At 42.9% G+C, this 19,291-nt stretch overlaps 1 protein-coding gene across 2 annotated transcripts in view; it reads right to left on the bottom strand.

Annotated features, from left to right (window-relative positions):
- Positions 1-205: 205 nt before the first annotated feature.
- Positions 206-19,291, bottom strand: part of RSPO2 (R-spondin 2) — a 118,917-nt gene continuing 99,831 nt past the window's right edge. For both annotated transcript variants that reach the window (XM_083517043.1, XM_083517044.1), the window contains exon 6: positions 206-1,052. In XM_083517043.1, the coding sequence (XP_083373169.1) occupies positions 943-1,052 (110 nt within the window). In that variant the 3' untranslated portion in view covers positions 206-942. The remainder of the gene's footprint in view (positions 1,053-19,291) is intronic.

The raw sequence follows: 19,291 nt of genomic DNA, 5'->3' as shown, positions 1-19,291 counted from the left end.
AATGTATGTTTTGGTGAGAAATGTGCATCGCAAAATTCGGAGCACTGGAAATTCCGAAGTGTTTTCGGCTGCCCTGCTGGTTCAGGAACTGCAAATTTGGTTAGGTTCACATTCCACCACCCCACCCAATCCCTAACTGGAACCAAAGTGACCCGACACCAAAGATGAGTAATGACTTGCATATACAGAAAAACAGACACAGGCGTATTGTAAATAGGTTTATTTATACGTAGACAGCATAATATGTACACATGGGAACTGCTATGCTCCAGAAATACTAAGCAGCAACTCCTGTGATATATCAGTCGAGAGCAGTTTGACTATACAACTGTTCCAATACAACAGGTGCTGAGGACAAAAAGTACATTATCTATGAATATCTGCTTAGTGTTATTTACTCTTGAAAAATGTACAAGATGAGAAACGAGAGGACATATATGCAACGCTAAACTCCCCCGAGTTCCTTTCCTTATATAAATATGCACAAGTCCGTCATCACCCAGCGATGATTTGCAGCCCGAAGCTCCTGCTGCAACATTCCATGCCAAGACGCTGGCTGCCTCCATCTTGCAGGCACCGACTGAAGTCAAAACAGAAAACGAAACAAAAAGAATAGCTTTTTGGATACCCACACCCACTGATTCAACTCAGTGCGCTTGTTCTGTCCCTGGAGTCTCCAGGGGTTTTTTTTTGGGGGGGGGGTAAACCAACGACGACGGCAATAACGACAATGACAAAAGTATAAATAACACACATACAAACAAGCTTGTGGACATATCCTCTCTCTCTTTTTCCCCCTCCACAAGTTATTTGCAACCAATACTGTCAAAGCAGCAGCTGAATTGCAGTGCATCAGTGTGCAGGAGCATTTAGCAGCTTCTGTGCATTTTGCAAAAAAAAAAATAAAAATAAAAGAACAACAGAAACACATGACCAAAGTCTCTATTGGCCGGCTCGGTCTGTAGCTAAGAAGAGGCTGTGCTGCTTCTGTGCTCGCTCCATTAAATTCTTTTTCTTCTTCTTCTTGTCTTTTATCTTCGGTGTCCTCTTTCCTATAAGAAAGAGCACACACACATCGTAAGCCAACAGTGAGCAATTAGAAAAAGACATACCTTTTTGAGAGACGGGGAGAAGAGAGAGAGAATGACTACAAAAATGGTTGTATCGGACAGCTGGAGCCCAGGCCCAAAAGAAAAGAGACAATGCCAGCGACAATGGACTCCTCGCAGCAACTGATCCTCATCCATAGCTGCTATAATGAATGGAGTTGGGGCATCACGTGGCAATCCTCTATGCTCCCTCCGATGGGCACCAGGAATGTGGAGAGGGAGGAGGATGAATAAGGTCATGGTCAAGTTCCATGCAGCGCTTTTACAATGTTGGGAGGCCACATGAACACCAGTAACCGCAGGGAGGTCATCTTTAGCAGCTTTCAAGTGTGCTCCAACCAGGAATGGGCACATCTGTCTGTTTCAGTTCCACCAGTTTCTCATTCTTCCGATCTTAAATTAAGTTTTCCACATTTCTGCAACCATTTGCATTAAAAAAAACCCCTCAAAAAACCCCATCAGCATTTTAGTACCCATTTCTCCTTAAAAATACATTGTTGTTTTGATTGATGTGTATACATTTATGCAAGCAATTTCCCTTAATATAATGCCTTTTTGTGGCAGTGTTCCATGGACTTGTCCCATCAACACGAAGATTTCCACTTGCATAATGGGACTTCCCCCTCTCCTCCTCTCGCGCATCCCCTGTACGCTCCCTAAATCTGCTCTAGAGGGTTGGGGGAACCCCTAGAATATATATATATATATGGGGGTGCATAGGAGGAGGAGGAGAGAGGAAAACCCCAGTGTAATTGTAGCAATCCTTGCACTGACAGAACCCTGCATTAAATACAACCCACTGGTTGGTTGGACAACTGGATTGCAACATTCAGCAAAAGTGCAATTTCCAAAGAATGGCTGTGATTTGGGTCATGCGTTGCTTCGAGAAGTGTGCATTTGTTAGCATCTCAATAAAATGCAAACAAGGCCTCCACCATTCCTAGCTCCAGCCCTGAATGGTATTACTGGTTTGGGTGGGAGTGGGGCCTGATGATGCGGCACAACAATGATTGCTCTTCCCAGGAGTGCCAACTTGAATAAAATATAGGGGGGCAAGGTAATCCCCACCCCACATTGATTATGCCAGGCAGGGCTTACGTGCCCACCCCCATTATTATTTTTCAAGTTGCCACCTCACCTGGGATCTTCAGATAGGGCTGGGAGAGCCCCCTGTCTCAAAACCCTGCAGTGCTTCTGTAATTTGGTGTAGATAGTACTAGATATGACCAATCGTCTGACTTGGCATCTTCCTTTTATGGGAAGGGCCATAGTTCAGTGGAACAGCATCACCTTTCCACAACCCAGGTTCAATCTCTAGGTAAGGTAGAGATAGCCTCCCATCTGAAGACCCTGCAGACCTGCTGTCATTCCAAAGCTGAGCTCAAATGGACCAACAGGCTGACCCAATATAAGACAGCTTCTTCTGTTTAAAAACGCATCAAGCAGAATTTTATGGAGTAAAGAACAAACTCCGCTTTTTCCAAGGCAGTCCCTTGAACTAATTAAGCCAGCAGTTCAGAGCACGGCCCTCCATTTTTTCCAAGGGGAAGCAGTCTAATGTCATTTGTTCCTCCTCTGAGTGAGAACTGGATCAAATTGCCAGCATGCTTTTGAAAATACGTCATGTCCCCCGTGAAAGGGCAATGAAATGCAGTAGACTTAAGAGATTCTAGATCACAGGCTATTCCAGCAGCCCACAGCAAACACTATTTGGTGGTGTTTCCCTATTTGAAATGCACCCTCAGCAAAGGCATATTTGAAGATGCTAAGACTGTCCAAGCTTTGAGGGGCTGGGATGAAAGGGACCTCCTTTTTGCAATTTGGCACAGGGATGCTGTTAGAACTCAGCTTAAGTAGAACGGCATAAAAGGACAATGAAAGGGGAGGGAGGAGGAGAAATAAACAAATTCAAGTTTCATGCTGCTCCGTAATAGTCACACGATTGGGGGCAGAGTCACACAAACTCCTTCACACACTGAAAGAATTTGTAGAAGACGCTGCTGGACCATGTGGCCAAAGCCCTTCAAAGGCCACATTCACACATTCAAAGTGGTATTATACCACTTTGAACAGTCATGGCTTCTCCCAAATAATTTTGGGGGCTGTGTTTTGTTAAGGGTGCAAGGAAGGTGGAAAAATCATAGATTGCAGCAATTCAGGGAGTGGGTGGATGCACCAGAACGAAAGGCTGGTGCTTTGTCCAACAACATTATAAAATATATGCATCTCACGCTTACATAACAATTCTTTATTATAGTATATTTCAATACCATGCATGGGCAAGGACTTCATCTGCTTGGCAACAGGAGTCACCTGTAGTTTTCTTTAGGTTAGAATATTCACCCTTCAGCCACAGGAGGGCACTAAATATTCACATTTAAAATCCGGAGTGGTAGAATTAATTTATTACTCTCCTATTTTGTTGTGGTGGTGTTAGTTGAAATGATTTGGATCCCATGTAAAGTGCTGTATCCAACTAAGTTTGACTCAGAGATGGCCCAGTGAAATTAGTGCCCATTAATTTCAATTGATCTGCAGCATCGCTAACATTGGGTAATACCCACAATTTTGGAAGGTGCCACACAAGCTATTTTTCCTACTAGATTTAAAAAGAAAAACATGTCAAGGGCATGATCCAGCCAAGCCTATTCTGTTGGCAGGAATGGGAGCTGAAGTGCATCCTTAGCTCTCCCACAGAAAATTAAGAAAACCCAATTTCCCTTCCTAAAAATCCTTCCTAAACACTCCCATCCTTTATGCTAGGCCTACAATTCCAAGTTTCCTTGTGGAAACGTATTCACTTTTGATCCTTTTCCATCCTCCCCATTTCTACTTCTCTTTTCTACAAAAGGTAACTAAACCGCCACCTCAGTTACAGATGCAGAGATCTCAAGCTGTTTATTGATTTGCTTGTTTGACATTCTCAGGCTCCCAAACTGGCTTCCATATAGCAGTCCAAACAATATCTATGAAACATAGGGTATAATGTGAAACATCAGCAGTGAAAGAGCAGGCAAAATAATAAAACAGTGGAAGCCGGGGCTGAGGCTGACGATAATCTAGACATGGCCTCCGAAACCTCGAGGGATCAGAATGGTATTTCCAATAGGATGGAATCCCATCAATATTGGGACATTCAATGTTTCTAAAGCAGGTATGTAGTCCTCTATATGTTTCCCCAATATTTTGGGCCAGGCTTGCTGGGGCTGATGGGAGTTGTAAGTTCAGCAACAGCCAGAGAGTTAATGTTTCCCCCAATTTTATCTGGACATTGAGCAGAAAACTGGGAAGTGGGCTTATTTTTCAAATGTCAGATTGGCGTAGAAAATCGATGGAGCTATTCTAATTTATTTTGTGAATAACTTGGATCATTTCTCAATCAGCCCAACCTAAGAAGGGTCGAGGGTGCTCATCCAGCTGTACCCGCAATCCGCCTCTGGTGTCTGGCTCTAAGCAATGCATCTTGCCCCTCTAGTTTTGCACAACCGGAAGCACAAGCGACTGTCATGTGAATGTGCCCCAAGTGGAATGCCTCCTTTGCAAAACTGTGCTGCAAAAGTTGAAATAGTCTCCCTGTGGTGAGTGATCCCTACCCCAGCTGTAAACATAGGATGTCTGTCATCGTGTCAAGAATCGCCATGTCCCTGCAAGACATTACCTGATATTGGTGGGAAGACTCTTAACAGAATGGTGGTGATCTACATGGCAAATCCTTTAGCTGGGAACCACTCACTGTAGAGAGGGTTGGTTCTGCAGCTCACTCATGGCGAGGATCTTGTATGCATTGACCTTTAGTTAAAGACTGGTTAGAAACTGAAGGATTGAAAAATCCATGGCGCTTAGCTAATGGCATCTCTGTCATTGTTAATTACACATTTACCCTGCTGGTTGGTCCCTAGAGCACACACAGAGTGGCACACCATAAAATACAGAGAATTGCAATACCAAAACCACAGCGAACAAGAAACCATCAGAATAGACTTCGGAATTACAAATTTAAAACAGACAACGGATGGAAACCAAATTAGCAAGCCTCGCGCCTAGGGGACGGGGGAGAATTTCGGTTTGGTTTGCATTTCCCATTCCGAATACACAAAGTGAAATTGGCAGTTCTCCGAATTTTGCAATGCAGTTCTCCGACGAGTCAAGATTGCTCAGAAAGGTGTGCATATTAGTACAAAGGGACACTAAAACGCTGATGAACTTTTGAGAGGGCTTCTTTTTTGTGGGGAAACTGATGTGGAGAACTGAAGTTAATATTGGAAAAATGAGAAACTGTCTTGCTCATCCCTATCTTCACCCACATTCAAAATATACGGAGTCCTGGAACTTGATTGGGCTCCTTGAAGACGAGTTTCCATAGGACAGGAGTCCCAGAAAGAAAGACCTGTTACTAGAAGAAGCCAATGTAATATATGAAGGGAGTTGCATCAGAACAGGGCCTCTCCAGATCTTAGGCTATGAGGAAGCCAATGCAATGCTGAAGAATTGATGCTTTTGAATTCTGGTGCTGGGGGAGACTCTTGAGAGTCCCATGGACTGCAAGAAGATCAAACCTATCCATTCTGAAGGAAATCAGCCCTGAGTGCTCACAGGAAGGACAGATCGTGAAGCTGAGGCTCCAATACTTTGGCCACCTCATAAGAAGAGAATCATAGAATCATAGAATCATAGAATCATAGAATCATAGAGTTGGAAGAGACCACAAGGGCCATCAAGTCCAACCCCCTGCCAAGCAGGAAACACCATCAGAGCACTCCTGACATATGGTTGTCAAGCCTCTGCTTAAAGACCTCCAAAGAAGGAGACTCCACCACACTCCTTGGCAGCAAATTCCACTGTTGCTCTTACTGTCAGGAAGTTCTTCCTAATGGAAAGTTCTCCCTGGAAAAGACCCTGATGCTGGGAAAGATTGAGGGCACAAGGAGAAGGGGAAGACAGAGGGCAAGATGGTTGGACAGTGTTCTCGAAGCTACTAACATGAGTTTGACCAAACTGCGGGAGGCAGTGGAAGACAGGAGTGCCTGGCGTGCTCTGGTCCATGGGGTCACGAAGAGTCAGATACGACTAAACGACTAAACAACAGCAACATGCTGCTTGAGAGCAGGTTCACCTAGGTCCTTGATATTTCCAAGGGGACAAAACCTGCTCTCCACACTCAACATTCCCACATTTATTCAGTTACTGAACTTCAAAATCATTGCCTTCAAATTCCTGTTACTCCCACCAAGAGCATCCACACACAACTCCTTAAGTGCAATTATACTACAAAGCCATTCGGTGCTTCAATGGAGATCAATAAAGTAAAGGATGGAGATGAAAGAGCTGCCACACCATGAAAGGGTTTATTAGCCTACTTTGGGTCATTACCTCTAGGAAACTACCAAGGTGGATAAGTGGGCTGTTCAAACACAAAACAATGACCACCAGGGTGCTTTGTGATTAACAAGCAGAGCTTCGGGGTGCTTCTTTGAAAGCAAAGTAACTACTACTTAACAGCTGTGAAAATGTTCGGTGCTCGCAGCGGACCACTAAATTAAAAGCAACTTGCAGCTGATGGTTAGGGATCAGTTAAACAGGTCTTTAGACAAAACATCAGGAGAGCAGGAAAAATGCACCACGTCCCGGCATTCTGGCTTGGATTTCGCCCTGCTTAATGTTTCAAAAGCAGATACTTTGCCTCCCTGTGTTCTCACCAGGCTCTGTTTGGCATACCTTCTCCCTTTTTCTCTCTCTTTTTCTCTCTCCCAATGCCGCAAAGAAGGGGAGGGGATTCCCGTGATTGTGGCGCCGGTAAAATTTAATTTCCAAAATGCAAATCAGATTATGCTCCATTAAGGACCTTTTCTACGAAACGTCAAAATGTTGGGAATGTATTTGCTCGTAGCCAGTTTTTCATTTGCAGAGTGCTACTTGTTAGAGAGGTGTATGATAGATAAATAAGATGAAGGGCACACACAAAAACCCCTTCCTCCTGCAAAAGGGCAGAAAAACAATACTGTACTTGTGGTCAGGGACTTTTTTCTGGCCAGAACTCGCCGGAACTGAGTTGTGGTGCCTCTCAGGTGGACGCCATTGCCATTATAAGAGAACAAGGGAGGCATTCATGGTGAGTTTCAGCACCTCTTTTTCTAGAAAAATAGCACTGTTTTATCATGTATATAGAGCAACTGACACATAGGAAGTCTAGTTCTGCGTTCTGCACCCTTGTAGTGCTTCAGAACACATTAGCTCAGTGCTGTCCACTCTGCAAGGAGACAACTCTTCAAGGTCTCAGGCAAAGGTCTTTCCCAGCCCTAAGATGGGGAACCCCGTGTTCCTCCTAATGTCATTGGACTACAACTCCCATTCAGTGAGTCCTAAGATCCCTTAAAGCAGGCCTGGACAGTCTGTTGGACATCCACATGTTGTTGGAACTCACCAGTTCCCCATTGCCCTTGGCCACTGGTCATGCTGACTGCGGCTGGTGAGAGCTGGAGTCCAACTACCTTCAGAGGAATGCAGGCCACCCGTCATTTAAATTCAGGTACCTGCCATACACAAACCACTAAGCTATAGCTCCTGTCCAAATGTACACTTATACCAAAAGAGACCCATTTCGAGTCTTGCATGCTCAACAATCACTAGCTAGAAGCTGTCATGCAACTTACAATGCAAACAGGAAAAAGAAGATCATTTGTACCGCCAGCAGCTATTTGTATTAGTATTTGTTTAACTTAGAAGTCTATCTTTATTCCATATGCCCTGAGCCTAGAGCTTTGCTGTACTTCTGGCCCGGAGTCTGTAGCTATGTCTGGCGCAGAGACACCGCCTGGGGAGGTTCACGTCATGTTTGGATGGGTCAACATGAAGATATTCATCATTGCTTCAGAGCTACTAAACCAGTCGTGCTCACAAATTTTTCCATAAAATATAAACCTCCAACTTGATGATAATTGTGCAGACATGGATGTCCACAATCACGAGTGAAGTTTACAAAGCTTTGCTGCTGTGCCATTTTAAATTCATTCTAGTTTCTGTGGAACTGAAATATTCTTATAAAAACCCAGGTTGGCACAATTTAGGAAAGCAAATAATTTACTATCAGTTTTTCCTAGGAAAGAACCTTATGTCCAGACTTTAATGTCCAGAAAACTATGGTTTGCACTAGGTAATGGGAGAAGAGTAGCTGCCAAGCTCATCACTTGCTTGTTCTCAAAACAACCACCACCACCACCATAGTTCATCCAGCAACAATAGTTAAGTCTGAACCAAGTCACTGGGACTTTGCAATATGCAATCTTGGTTTGTAGGGAGTGCTTAAACCAGCCTTCCCTAAGCAAATGTCCTCAAGGTGTTTTGGACTGCAACTCCCATCATCCCTGACCATTTGCCATGATGTTTGGGGTTGATGTGAGTTGTATTTCAGAACATCTGGAGAGTACCACATTGGGGAAGGCTGGGCTTAAACCAGAGTTTCCTCGTCGGGACATCATTGAGAAACTGTGGTTTAACAAACCAGAAAGTCTTCTCTGCCACTTGGTGCATGAGCACCTGTTCCATGAAATCATTGCTGAACTGAGACATCTGAACTGAGTGTGTATCAGTGTCTTAAAAAAATACTGAAGGAAGTTTAACAATTTACTAAAAAGGAAGCTGCTACTCATTGTCAGCCCAAAAGACCACATTAAAATTGTTTTGTTTTTGTTTTTTTTAAAAAACCTGCCTCATATATTGTAAAACCTGAAGCGAAATACATATTTTTTGGTTTCAGTTAAGCCTAGGTGCATCTAACTTAGTCTGGAATCAATGTCTCCTTCAATCTGTGCTTTAAAGACAGAAAGAAAGAAGAGAGAAAGATTACCCAGGTAATGTTATAGTTGGCATAGTTATTTTTATTCATTCAGATAAAGACAGGTTTGATTTATTCAAATTGTAATGTATACTCAGATATTTCTGTCTTCTGGCGAAAGATTTAGCACACGTATTAATGTCTCTGCTTTAGTCTCCAAGAAGCAGCCTGTTTCCTCATCATCTGTGGACTTCAGGGGACCTTGAAAATGAACTTTGCTAGGTTACTGTATTTCTTCACTCTTTTGGATGCTTAGTCGATTCCCAGATTTTATTCTGAACTGTGCATCACCCACTGAGACTAGGTAGGGATTGCAGGGGATGATTCATTCGGTCAGTACTTTTTTGCAAATCAACATAACTGGTACCTCCTGAACCCATACACAAACTGAGACTCAACTTCCTTCGAAACTCACCCTTCTCTAGATGCTGTGAGGCAGTCCTGAAACCAAACAATGCATCCAAAAAGCTTATTTGAGGGAAAGGTTCACATGAAAACCACACTCACTGCTGAAATTCATGTAGAAAATGCATTACATGGGGGGGGGGATGCTTGCAAAAATGTGTATATGAGGTAAACATGCATATAAATGTGTATATTAGAAGAAATGTGCAGGAAAGCGCATTTTGCCGGGGGAGGGGGAATCACAGAGTGAAGCAGAAATGGGACAAATTGAACTGATGATTGGAAAAGGGGAAATGGAAAAAGATGTTGAAATATACATTTTTTTAAAAAAAAACCTGAAGCATTTTTACTTGGTATTATAGGAGAGGATATTAATAGGCAAGATGTTAAATTGTTTTTATACACAACAACAGCGGCAAGAGTATTATTAGCCCAGAAATGGAAACAATAAGAGATGCCGACGAAAGAAGAATGGCAAACAAAATTAATGGACTATGCAGAATTGGACAAAATGACAGGAAGAATTCGAAACCTGCGGGACTAGAGATTTACAGAAGATTGGAACAAATATACGAACTATCTGAGGAGCACTTGTAACCAACAAATTACGCTAGTAGGACTACAAGAAGCTGTGTAAAGAGGAATGTATGAAACATCACAAATTAGAGAAAGAACAGTGATATTGTTGTTGTTGTTGTTGCTGTTGTTGTTTAGTCGTTTAGTCGTGTCCGACTCTTCGTGACCCCATGGACCAGAGCACGCCAGGCACTCCTGTCTTCCACTGCCTCCCGCAGTTTGGTCAAAAAAGTGATATTAGTTATGAATTAAACATAATTGAAGAAGTGGGAAATGTATATTTAGATATTAGACTGGAAAATTTTCAGGTGAGATTGATGGAAGTCAAAACATTGTATAAGATGTTAAAATATGTTTAATTACCGTTGTAAATGATATGCTGAAAATTAATTTAAAAATTATATTAAAAAAAGGGAAAGGAGAAATGGAAAGAGAAGGAGACTGACAGGTTTCTCCATCCCTGACTGGGACTGATGCTGCTGTTGTTTGCACATCACCTGCACTGAGATTCTTCCAAAAGAAGGTGGTCAGAAGAACACTTCAGAAGGTAATCACCTCCAATATTTTCTCAGTGTGGACGAGGAAGTGACCTATCCAGGCAATGAAGTGACATTTCTTACCCTTGACTAACACATTGTAGTCAGGCACAACCACTCAAGGGGGACTGTGGTTAGAGCAGGTTCAGGATGAGGCATGAAGCGGGGACTTCACCTGGGCAGCATCTCAAGGGCTAGATAGAGAGGCTTGGGGTGGAGCACATTTGTCCCCTGAGGTTCTTCACCCCGGCCCTAAAACTTCTTGCAACCTGAATCATTGAGGTGACTGAACTCCAACCCTGTAGTTGGAGAGCCCGTGTGGTGTAGTGGTTAAGAGTGGTGGACTCATAATCTGGTGAAACGGATTCGCTTCCCTGCTCCTCCACATGCAGCTGCTGGGTGACCTTGGGCTAGTCACATTTCTCTGACGTCTCTCAGCCTCACTCAACTCACAGAGTGTTTGTTGTGGGGGAGGAAGGGAAAGGAGATTGTTAGCCGCGTTGAGACTCCTTAAGGGGAGTGGACAGTGTTCTTGAAGCTACAAACATGAGTCTGACCAAACTGCGGGAGGCAGTGGAAGACAGGAGTGCCTGGCGTGCTCTGGTCCATGGGGTCACGAAGAGTCGGACATGACTAAATGACTAAACAACAACAACAAGGGGAGTGAAAGGCGGGATATCAAGTCCAAACTCCTCCTCCTCCTCTTAGTGCCAGGCCTCAAGGATAACCGTAAGAAGAGACCCACTGGATTAGGCCAGTGGCCCAATTAGTCCAGTATCCTCTTGCCACAGTGGCCAACCAGAGGCTTGTAGGAAGCCTACGAGCACAGCAGCATTTCTGTTCCTTTTGGGGGGGCCTGGTGGAGATCTGAACTGGGGTGCTCTAAGTAAGTGCTCCTCAATCATCGAAGGATGACGCAGGAAACAGCAGCTATCATGAGGAATCTTGACTCACACCTTTCTTTACGGAGAACAACCAGCAGGCAAATGCCCTGTGGAGATAGCTGGGCAATTTTAAACTGTATTTACACAAGAATGGATCATCTTAATCTACAGGACAATGGAGAGGGGTGATGTAAGATACCTTCATGAATAACACCATTCAAGAGTTTACTGCTGACAAGATATTCGTAAGCCACAAGCTCATCTGTAAAGTTTTCGTTTTTTAAAAAAAATGAAAATAAAAACCTGGCCCTGATCTACTTGTATTTCATCCCCCTTGGCCCTAAAATTCCATGTGGCAGTTGCCATTTGTTGCCAGCTTCTGAGAGCAGATCTGTTTTCCCATAAATGTAATGTTTACTTGCTAGGGAACTTAACATCTCATAGGCTAGAGTGGATCACTCTCAAATTCTTCGCTGATACAAACGCTATGTACGATCCCTGAACACTGCTTAAAGCTAAAATAAAATAAAATAGATAAAATAATAAATAAATAAATAGGGGGGGAGGGGAGTCAGCCGGCAGCTGCTTCCAAACTTGAGCCAAAACCCATCTAGCTGATCCAATCAGAGGAACCACAGGCTGCAAGGATGGCTCCGGCCGAAGCAAAGTAAATTAATCATCTCGCAAGCCACATCTCACAGCCAACAAAAATCACTTTACTTATGAAATATGAAATGAAGATTTGAACTTGGCTCTTGGGAAACATAAGGTTAGCATAACAGCCCACCGCACCAGCGATTTCGGCACAGGACCCAGCAGGAATCTTAAGCATCACTTCAAGAAAGATTTCCCTGCCAGCATGTACAATTTCAGTTTCAAGACTCGGTTCCTAGAGCTGCACCCAGGTATGTGCCTGTTTAAGCACCGCAGGTGAACCTCATAAGGAAAAAATACCACCAACAACCATAACTTCTTTTTAAAGTTTATTGTTAGAACGATTGTGGTTGGGGTTTGGAATTGCAGGTCAATAATGAATTAGTTTTTAACCTACATTGTAGCCTAACCCAAAACATGGAACAAGGCTACAGAAACCTAGCTTTGATTACTAAGGGAGGGGGGACAGACGACATACTTCTAATTTTTCACATGTTTCCTTTCTTTTTCCACTTTGTCTCAGTATAATCCATGCAATCCTCCCTCTCGAAATTGCATATGCAGGTTTTTCTTAATTTCCTTTTTAAAATACTCAGTTTGCTGAACTGGTACAAATTAAGCAGACATCATTTCTTTTTAAAATCCTCCATTTGTTGAACTGGTACAAATTAAGCAAACATGTTTCTTTCTTTCTTTTTCTTTCTTAAAACAAGAAAGATGCCCTGGGAGCTGTTGGGTAGAAGAAAAATTGGCCAGAAACAGCACTGACGCAGGACGATGTACATCAATCACAGAAAACTTTTTTTTTTTAATCATTTGATTTTTTGCAGAGAAACCATAGCAACAGTTTTCAGGATGCAATGTGGAACTGTAGCGATTCCTGATACCCACAGCAGATTGTACAAAGTGCTACAAAAGCAGGAGCGTGGCCAATGGAAAGACTTCAGCGGTCCTTTATGGTGAGGAACTATCACAGATAATGGATGGGGAACTTGTGGTTCCCCATTGCTGTTGGACTCCAATTCCCATCAGCCCCCAGCCAGCAATTATCAATTATCAGGGGTGTTGAGAGTTCTAGGCCAAGAACATGTTCTGTATCCTGGCTTTAAGCTGTTGGGCTATATTCTACCTACAATTGTATCTTCCAAGTCTACAATTCTATGATTATAACCATTTGGCAGACAGGAAAATCAAAGCTTGATTGAAAATGTTCAGTAAGGTGCAGGTGAAGATTCAACCGTACAATTTATTGGGAATGCTGTAGATTAGGGAGAAGAAGAATAGAATTGAAGAGTCGGAAGGGTCTTGCTATTGATATCATACGTGGTGGTCGTGTAAGATAATAAAAGCTTTATGGGAGATGATATACAGTGGTACCTCGGGTTACATATGCTTCAGGTTACATACACTTCAGGTTACAGACTCCGCTAACCCAGAAATAGTACCTCGGGTTAAGAACTTTGCTTCAGGATGGGAACAGAAATTGTGCGGCAGCGGCACAGCGGCAGCGGGAGGCCCCATTAGCTAAAGTGGTGCTTCAGGTTAAGAACAGTTTCAGGTTAAGAACGGACCTCCGGAACGAATTAAGTATGTAACCAGAGGTACCACTGTATAATGAAATGGGGGGGGGGGATCTTTAAAATAACTTTTGTTTAAAAACCAGAAGCTTTTTTATCACAAATTATTAGGTACCAACATTCCAAAGGAGCAGAAAAGACTTTTTATGTATGTGACAACAGCCACACGGATGCTACTAGCCTAAAGATGGAAAGAAGAAAGAGTCCTTACCATAGAGGAATGGCAAACTAAGCTGATAGACTATGTCAAAATGGCAAAGCTGACCGGAAAGCTCAGGAACCAAGAGGACAAAAACGTTAAGAAAGAATGGGGAAAGTTCATGATTTATTTAGGTGACCACTGTAAGCAGATGAAAACATTAGCAGGATTTTAATCCTACTTGTAATGTAACAAATACGATGGATAATATGGATAGATATAAAATATAGATTATGCAGTTGAATATGTTGACATTAGGACCCACAGAGGGGATGGGGGGAAGTCGCGAGATTCAGAGAAATCTCTGTATATGGAAATGTATTTGGTTTTGTTATAAATTGATATTTGAAAAATCAAATAAAAAAGATTATTTTAAAAAGAAGAAGAGGAGTTGGAAGGGTCATCTAGTCCAAGCACCTGCAATGCAAGAATCCTGACCACAACTGTCCCTGGGTGGGCTCCACCAATCTTCTGGTTGACAGCCAAACACCCTGACCCACTGCTGCCAGCACAGCAATCAGAGTTACGGTGACATACCAAGGGAAATAGAAATATGAAAGACTGATATAAAAGGTCGCATAACTATATATAGCTGTTTCGTCTTGGAAGATCACTAAAAGGATCTCTGGTTATAGCATCAATTGTCTGTATATGTGGAATGTTTGGATGGCGTGGTCCTACCATTGGACAGAGTGAGGCGGCTGCCTCAGGCGGCAGATGCTGGGGGATAGAGACCGGTGGTGAGGCAATTGAGCACAGCGCCTTCTCTGTGCTTGACACAGCTTGCAATGCACTACCTAAGCTAGCTGCTGCCCTAAGGGGAAGGGAGGATGCCTTCCCGTTGCCAGGGTTTAAATAAGAGTCATCTGCCAGTCCAGCTGGCTTATGTAGTTATGTGGAATAAAGGGGCCATCTTGTACTTTGGCGGTCCCTCTCTCTTTGGCAAGAGAGGGAAGCTGCTAGCCTCACAACTGGCTGGAGCCTTCCCACATGCAACAGTCCCACCCTAACCCTGACCGCGTAGAAGAAAAAATATGTCAAATGTGATTACACATTTAATGTAACATGTAGCTTGGCCTTAATGGTGCTAGCTCTAGCCAGAGTAGATCCAGAACTGACCTAGGTTGCAATGGGTCTACTCTGAGTAGGGCTATCATTGCATACAACCCAATACCATTTAAAGTAATTTGATTGTGTGGTATTCAACTACGTTTTCTTCAGAAAAGACGTCTGGAAATTAATGGGCCTTAGTCATGGGCATTCATTTCAATGCATCTGAGTAAGTTAAATACTACCCACTGTATTAAATGTAAAATGAAATTTAATTTAATTTTTAAAATGTCAAGGAAGTGTACATTAGGGTTGGCTGAATCTATGTATTTGTGGTCTATGTCCATTTAATTTTAAGTCATTTGAGTTGTTGTTGTTTTTAAAAAAACTGTAGAACATTTTGGTTTTGAATATGTATTTCATCATAACAGACATAATAACTATTTTTATCTCAACGTGCATTTCTAAATTATTTTATCTTAAAATATTCATTTTAATGGATTTTTTGAGAAGAGAACTATTTTACGAAATTCAGTTTTGGGTTGTTTTTCCTAATGAAAACCCAGTATGTTTGAGGAGGCCAGGGTTCCACAGTACCTCCCTCCCCTTACACTTACGGTCCTGCAAACATCATTGGAAGCAAATATTTCAATGGGGGAAGTTTCCAAAGGACAAAGCACTAGCAATTATCTCTGGAAACTTGGCTTGAACCCCACCCAGAAAAGTAAAGGTCCACTTTAATGAAACTAGGAAGGTCATGAATGGTCCTGAACAGCTGCAACAATTCAAACATGCCATACAACAGTAGCTCTTTCTTAGATCGCACTCATTTCTGAAACAGGCCATGCCAGGTTCAGGCAGGAGCTTAGAAATTAGGTTTTAAACCCTCAGCAGTTCAAGAAACCATGCAAGTCAGCAAATGCCTTTCGAAGTCATTTTCACTTAAAAAATGTCTGCAGTAGAGATGTATGAGCCAAATGTGTTGGGGACTATAAAAATCAAAAGCCGATACGAACCTTGGCTCATGAAACAAAGAAACATCTCCAAATTTCAGAATTATGTCCATAATTAAATACTCAATTTCCTGCTGTTTTCCTCCCCTTTAAAAAACAAATCTAGGCGGTTATAAACATGGAGCGATGCTTCAAGGAGGAGCGAACCAGATCTAATTATTATTCCCTGCTTTTATTTTCCAGCGAAAGTCCTGGCATGAAAGCACAGCAAAAAGTCCAAGCGAGGCAGGATACTGATTGGAGTTATAGCTTACATTTAAAAAAAGACCTCAGTAAGGTCATTGCTAGCTCCTATTTTTAAAAGGGAAGTATGATTGTTAGGGGAAAATTTGATTATAAAACTCGCCTGGTATTAGCTTCGTCCAAACTAAGCATAAACAAACTTTTTTTTTAAGGAAAAAAATTAGTTACTGAACCATGCAACCACCAGCAGTAAATGTTATCACTTCATTTTCTGCAAAATAGCTCAGAAACCTTAAACCTCCCCTTGCTTAACCCATCCAGCTATTCTCTCAAACAATTATGTGAGCTGTTTGCATTCCCAAAAGGGAGAATTTGGTGGCTGGATGGCCCACGTGACCTGTCAAGAGCCCTGTTGAGCAAAAAATGCTGGAAGGTGAAGCTTGCGGCAACAACTTATTAAATTGCAATGCTGGGCTTGCATGGAATTTGCCTCTTTTGCTTTCAGCACTGCCATCTTAAACATACAACGGATGGTGTCCCCTTGAGCCCAGTGGGACTTACTTCTGAGTAAACATGCACATAGTTTACCCCCATGTCTAGTGAGTTTTGTAATAGGCCTGCTCAGCTGACGGACCAAGAAAGCCAAATGCAACCCAGCAGTGATTCCACAACTGGGCCGAAGAAAAAGGCCCAGGTTCAATGTCAGGCATCTGCAGAAATGGCTGGGAAAGACCCCTCTGAGGAGCCCCAGAAGAAAGCTCCCAGTCTGTGTAGAGTGGACCATATGTAGCTAAGTGGACCACAGTGGACTCATAGGATTGTAGAGTTGGATGGGACCCTCAAGACAATCTAAGCCAACGCCCTGCAATGCAGGAATCTCAACTGGAGCATCCAACCTCTGTTTAAAAACCTCCCATGAAGGAGAGCCCACCACCTTCTGAGGGAGTCTGTTTCACTGTCAAACAGCTCTTTCCACCAGAAAGTTCTTCCTAATGTTTAGTTGGAATCTACTTTTTTGTAACTTGAAGCCGTTGGTTTGGTTCCTACCCTCTGGAGCAGGAGAAAACAAATTTGCTCTATCTTCCATGTGAGAGCCCTTTAGATATTTGAAGATGGCTATCATATCTCCTCTTTGGCGCTCCTTTTGCAGGCTAAACAGACCCAGCTGCCTCAAGTGTCCCTAACAGTTACCTCATGCAACCCACATTTTACCAACTTCTCAACAAGAATATCATGGGGCACTTTGTCCAAATATTGTCCGATTTGGTGTAAAGGCAGCTTTCTCCTTTCCTCCTGGAACCCTCACAACTGTTTCTAAGGATACTTGGGAGGATGCTATAAATTGGCATGGCATGTAAACTGGATGAGAAGTTACTCAATTGTTACTAGTCATGCTTAGTCTGCACTAGGGTGTGACCGAGGCCTCCTTTAGGGGGTACATTTGTTTTTGTACTCCTGCAAACTCTGGAACTCCCAATGCCTGTTACTACCTTGTGTGTGGATGGTGTTGTGTTGGTTACATAAAATAGGCCATGGGAAAACATTACTAACAACAGCCTCCTGATCACTTAGCCTTCATTAAGGGTTTTCTTCTCCAGAATTTCCTTCAGATTTGTTTTTCCTCTGTGGATCCCATCGATTATCCAGGTTGGTTGCATACATGGAATATACTGCAAAAATATTAGCATTTGGAAGGAAAAATGAAAACCAGAATCATCACACACAGATTCGGTGTGTATAGACAATAGCTTTCGGTTACTTCCTCCCCACTAATATTTCAGTTGGTTTTAATAATAAATCACATCTATAACATTTGTTTTAATAATATGTTGAGACAATAAATTAGAAGCAGTACACGTCATTCGATAAGACACCCTCCCTTTCACACTCACGAAAAAAGGAGGAAAAGTAAGTCAGAGTAAGAGAAGCAAGAGAATGAGAACAAAATTATGAAGAAGAAAAAATGGGAAAGATCCACACAAATGCCACGTAAACACCATTTGACCTGGAAAGCTGTCTGCAGACAAACGCCAGCTCCCTCAGCCTGAAGCAAGATGAGCGCCGCACCCCATAGTCAAGTTTGACTGGACTTAACCGTCCAGGCAGCATCTAAAAAGTAGAGACATCACCTTGCCAACAAAGGTCCGTATAGTAAAAGCTATGGTTTTCCCAGTAGTGATGTATGGAAGTGAAAGCTGGACCATAAAGAAGGCTGATCGCCGAAGAATTGATGCTTTTGAATTATGGTGCTGGAGGAGACTCTTGAGAGTCCCATGGACTGCAAGAAGATCAAACCTATCCATTCTGAAGGAAATCAGCCCTGAGCACTCACTGGAAGGACAGGTCCTGAAGCTGAGGCTCCAATACTTTGGCCACCTCATGAGAAGAGAAGACTCCCTGGAAAAGACCCTGATGTTGGGAAAGATGGAGGGCACAAGGAGAAGGGGACGACAGAGGATGAGATGGTTGGACAGTGTTCTCGAAGCTACCAGCATGAGTTTGACCAAACTGCGGGAGGCAGTGGAAGACAGGAGTGCCTGGCATGCTCTGGTCCATGGGGTCACGAAGAGTCGGACACGACTAAACGACTAAACAACAAAACCGTCCAGGGTCCTTTAGCTTTACCTAACACACCATACATTTAAAGCACATGTTGTCCCCCAAAGAATCTTGGGAACCATAGTTTATTAACTATGTGTTGGGAATTGCAGCTATGTGAGGGATAAACTACAGTTCCCGGGATTCTTGGCGGAGGTACACTTTTAATGTATGGTGTGTATGCAGCCAATGCAAGTCATAGGTTATAACCATGGAAATTGATAGGACGTGAGGCACAACTAATTATTCCCGCTAATTTCATCGGGGCTCCGAAGTATGACAGGTTAGTTCGGATCCAACACATGGGATATATTCCCCAGGATTAAAGTATTAAAACTAAGATTCAGCGAAGATGATAACGTGAGATTAGTTTCAGTTGCCACATCCTGTCAAAGCTGCACAGCCTTAGGGCATGCGCAAAACACGTGACACAAACTGCCATTAAGTTCACAGCAATGCCAAGCGGCAGGCAATATTGCAGAACTGTCATTGTACCCGGTAATCACATTTATTCTGGGGGCCCTGCCAGCCAAATGGGGCGGCTTCTTTGCCCTTCCACAGTGGCTTAAGTTATACCCTCTGGAAACGCTCGAAGAAACACACCCTAGATATGTTTGTGACAGCTGACAGTCCCTACTGAATGGTGTCAATTTGAGGACTAAAGTGTGGGCATGCA

The sequence above is a fragment of the Podarcis liolepis genome (assembly GCF_965112155.1).
Source record: "Podarcis liolepis genome assembly, chromosome: 8".
Classification (NCBI taxonomy): domain Eukaryota; kingdom Metazoa; phylum Chordata; class Lepidosauria; order Squamata; family Lacertidae; genus Podarcis; species Podarcis liolepis.
The sequence above is the reverse complement of the archived record's forward strand: the minus strand, read 5'-3'. Positions and strand labels throughout refer to the sequence as shown.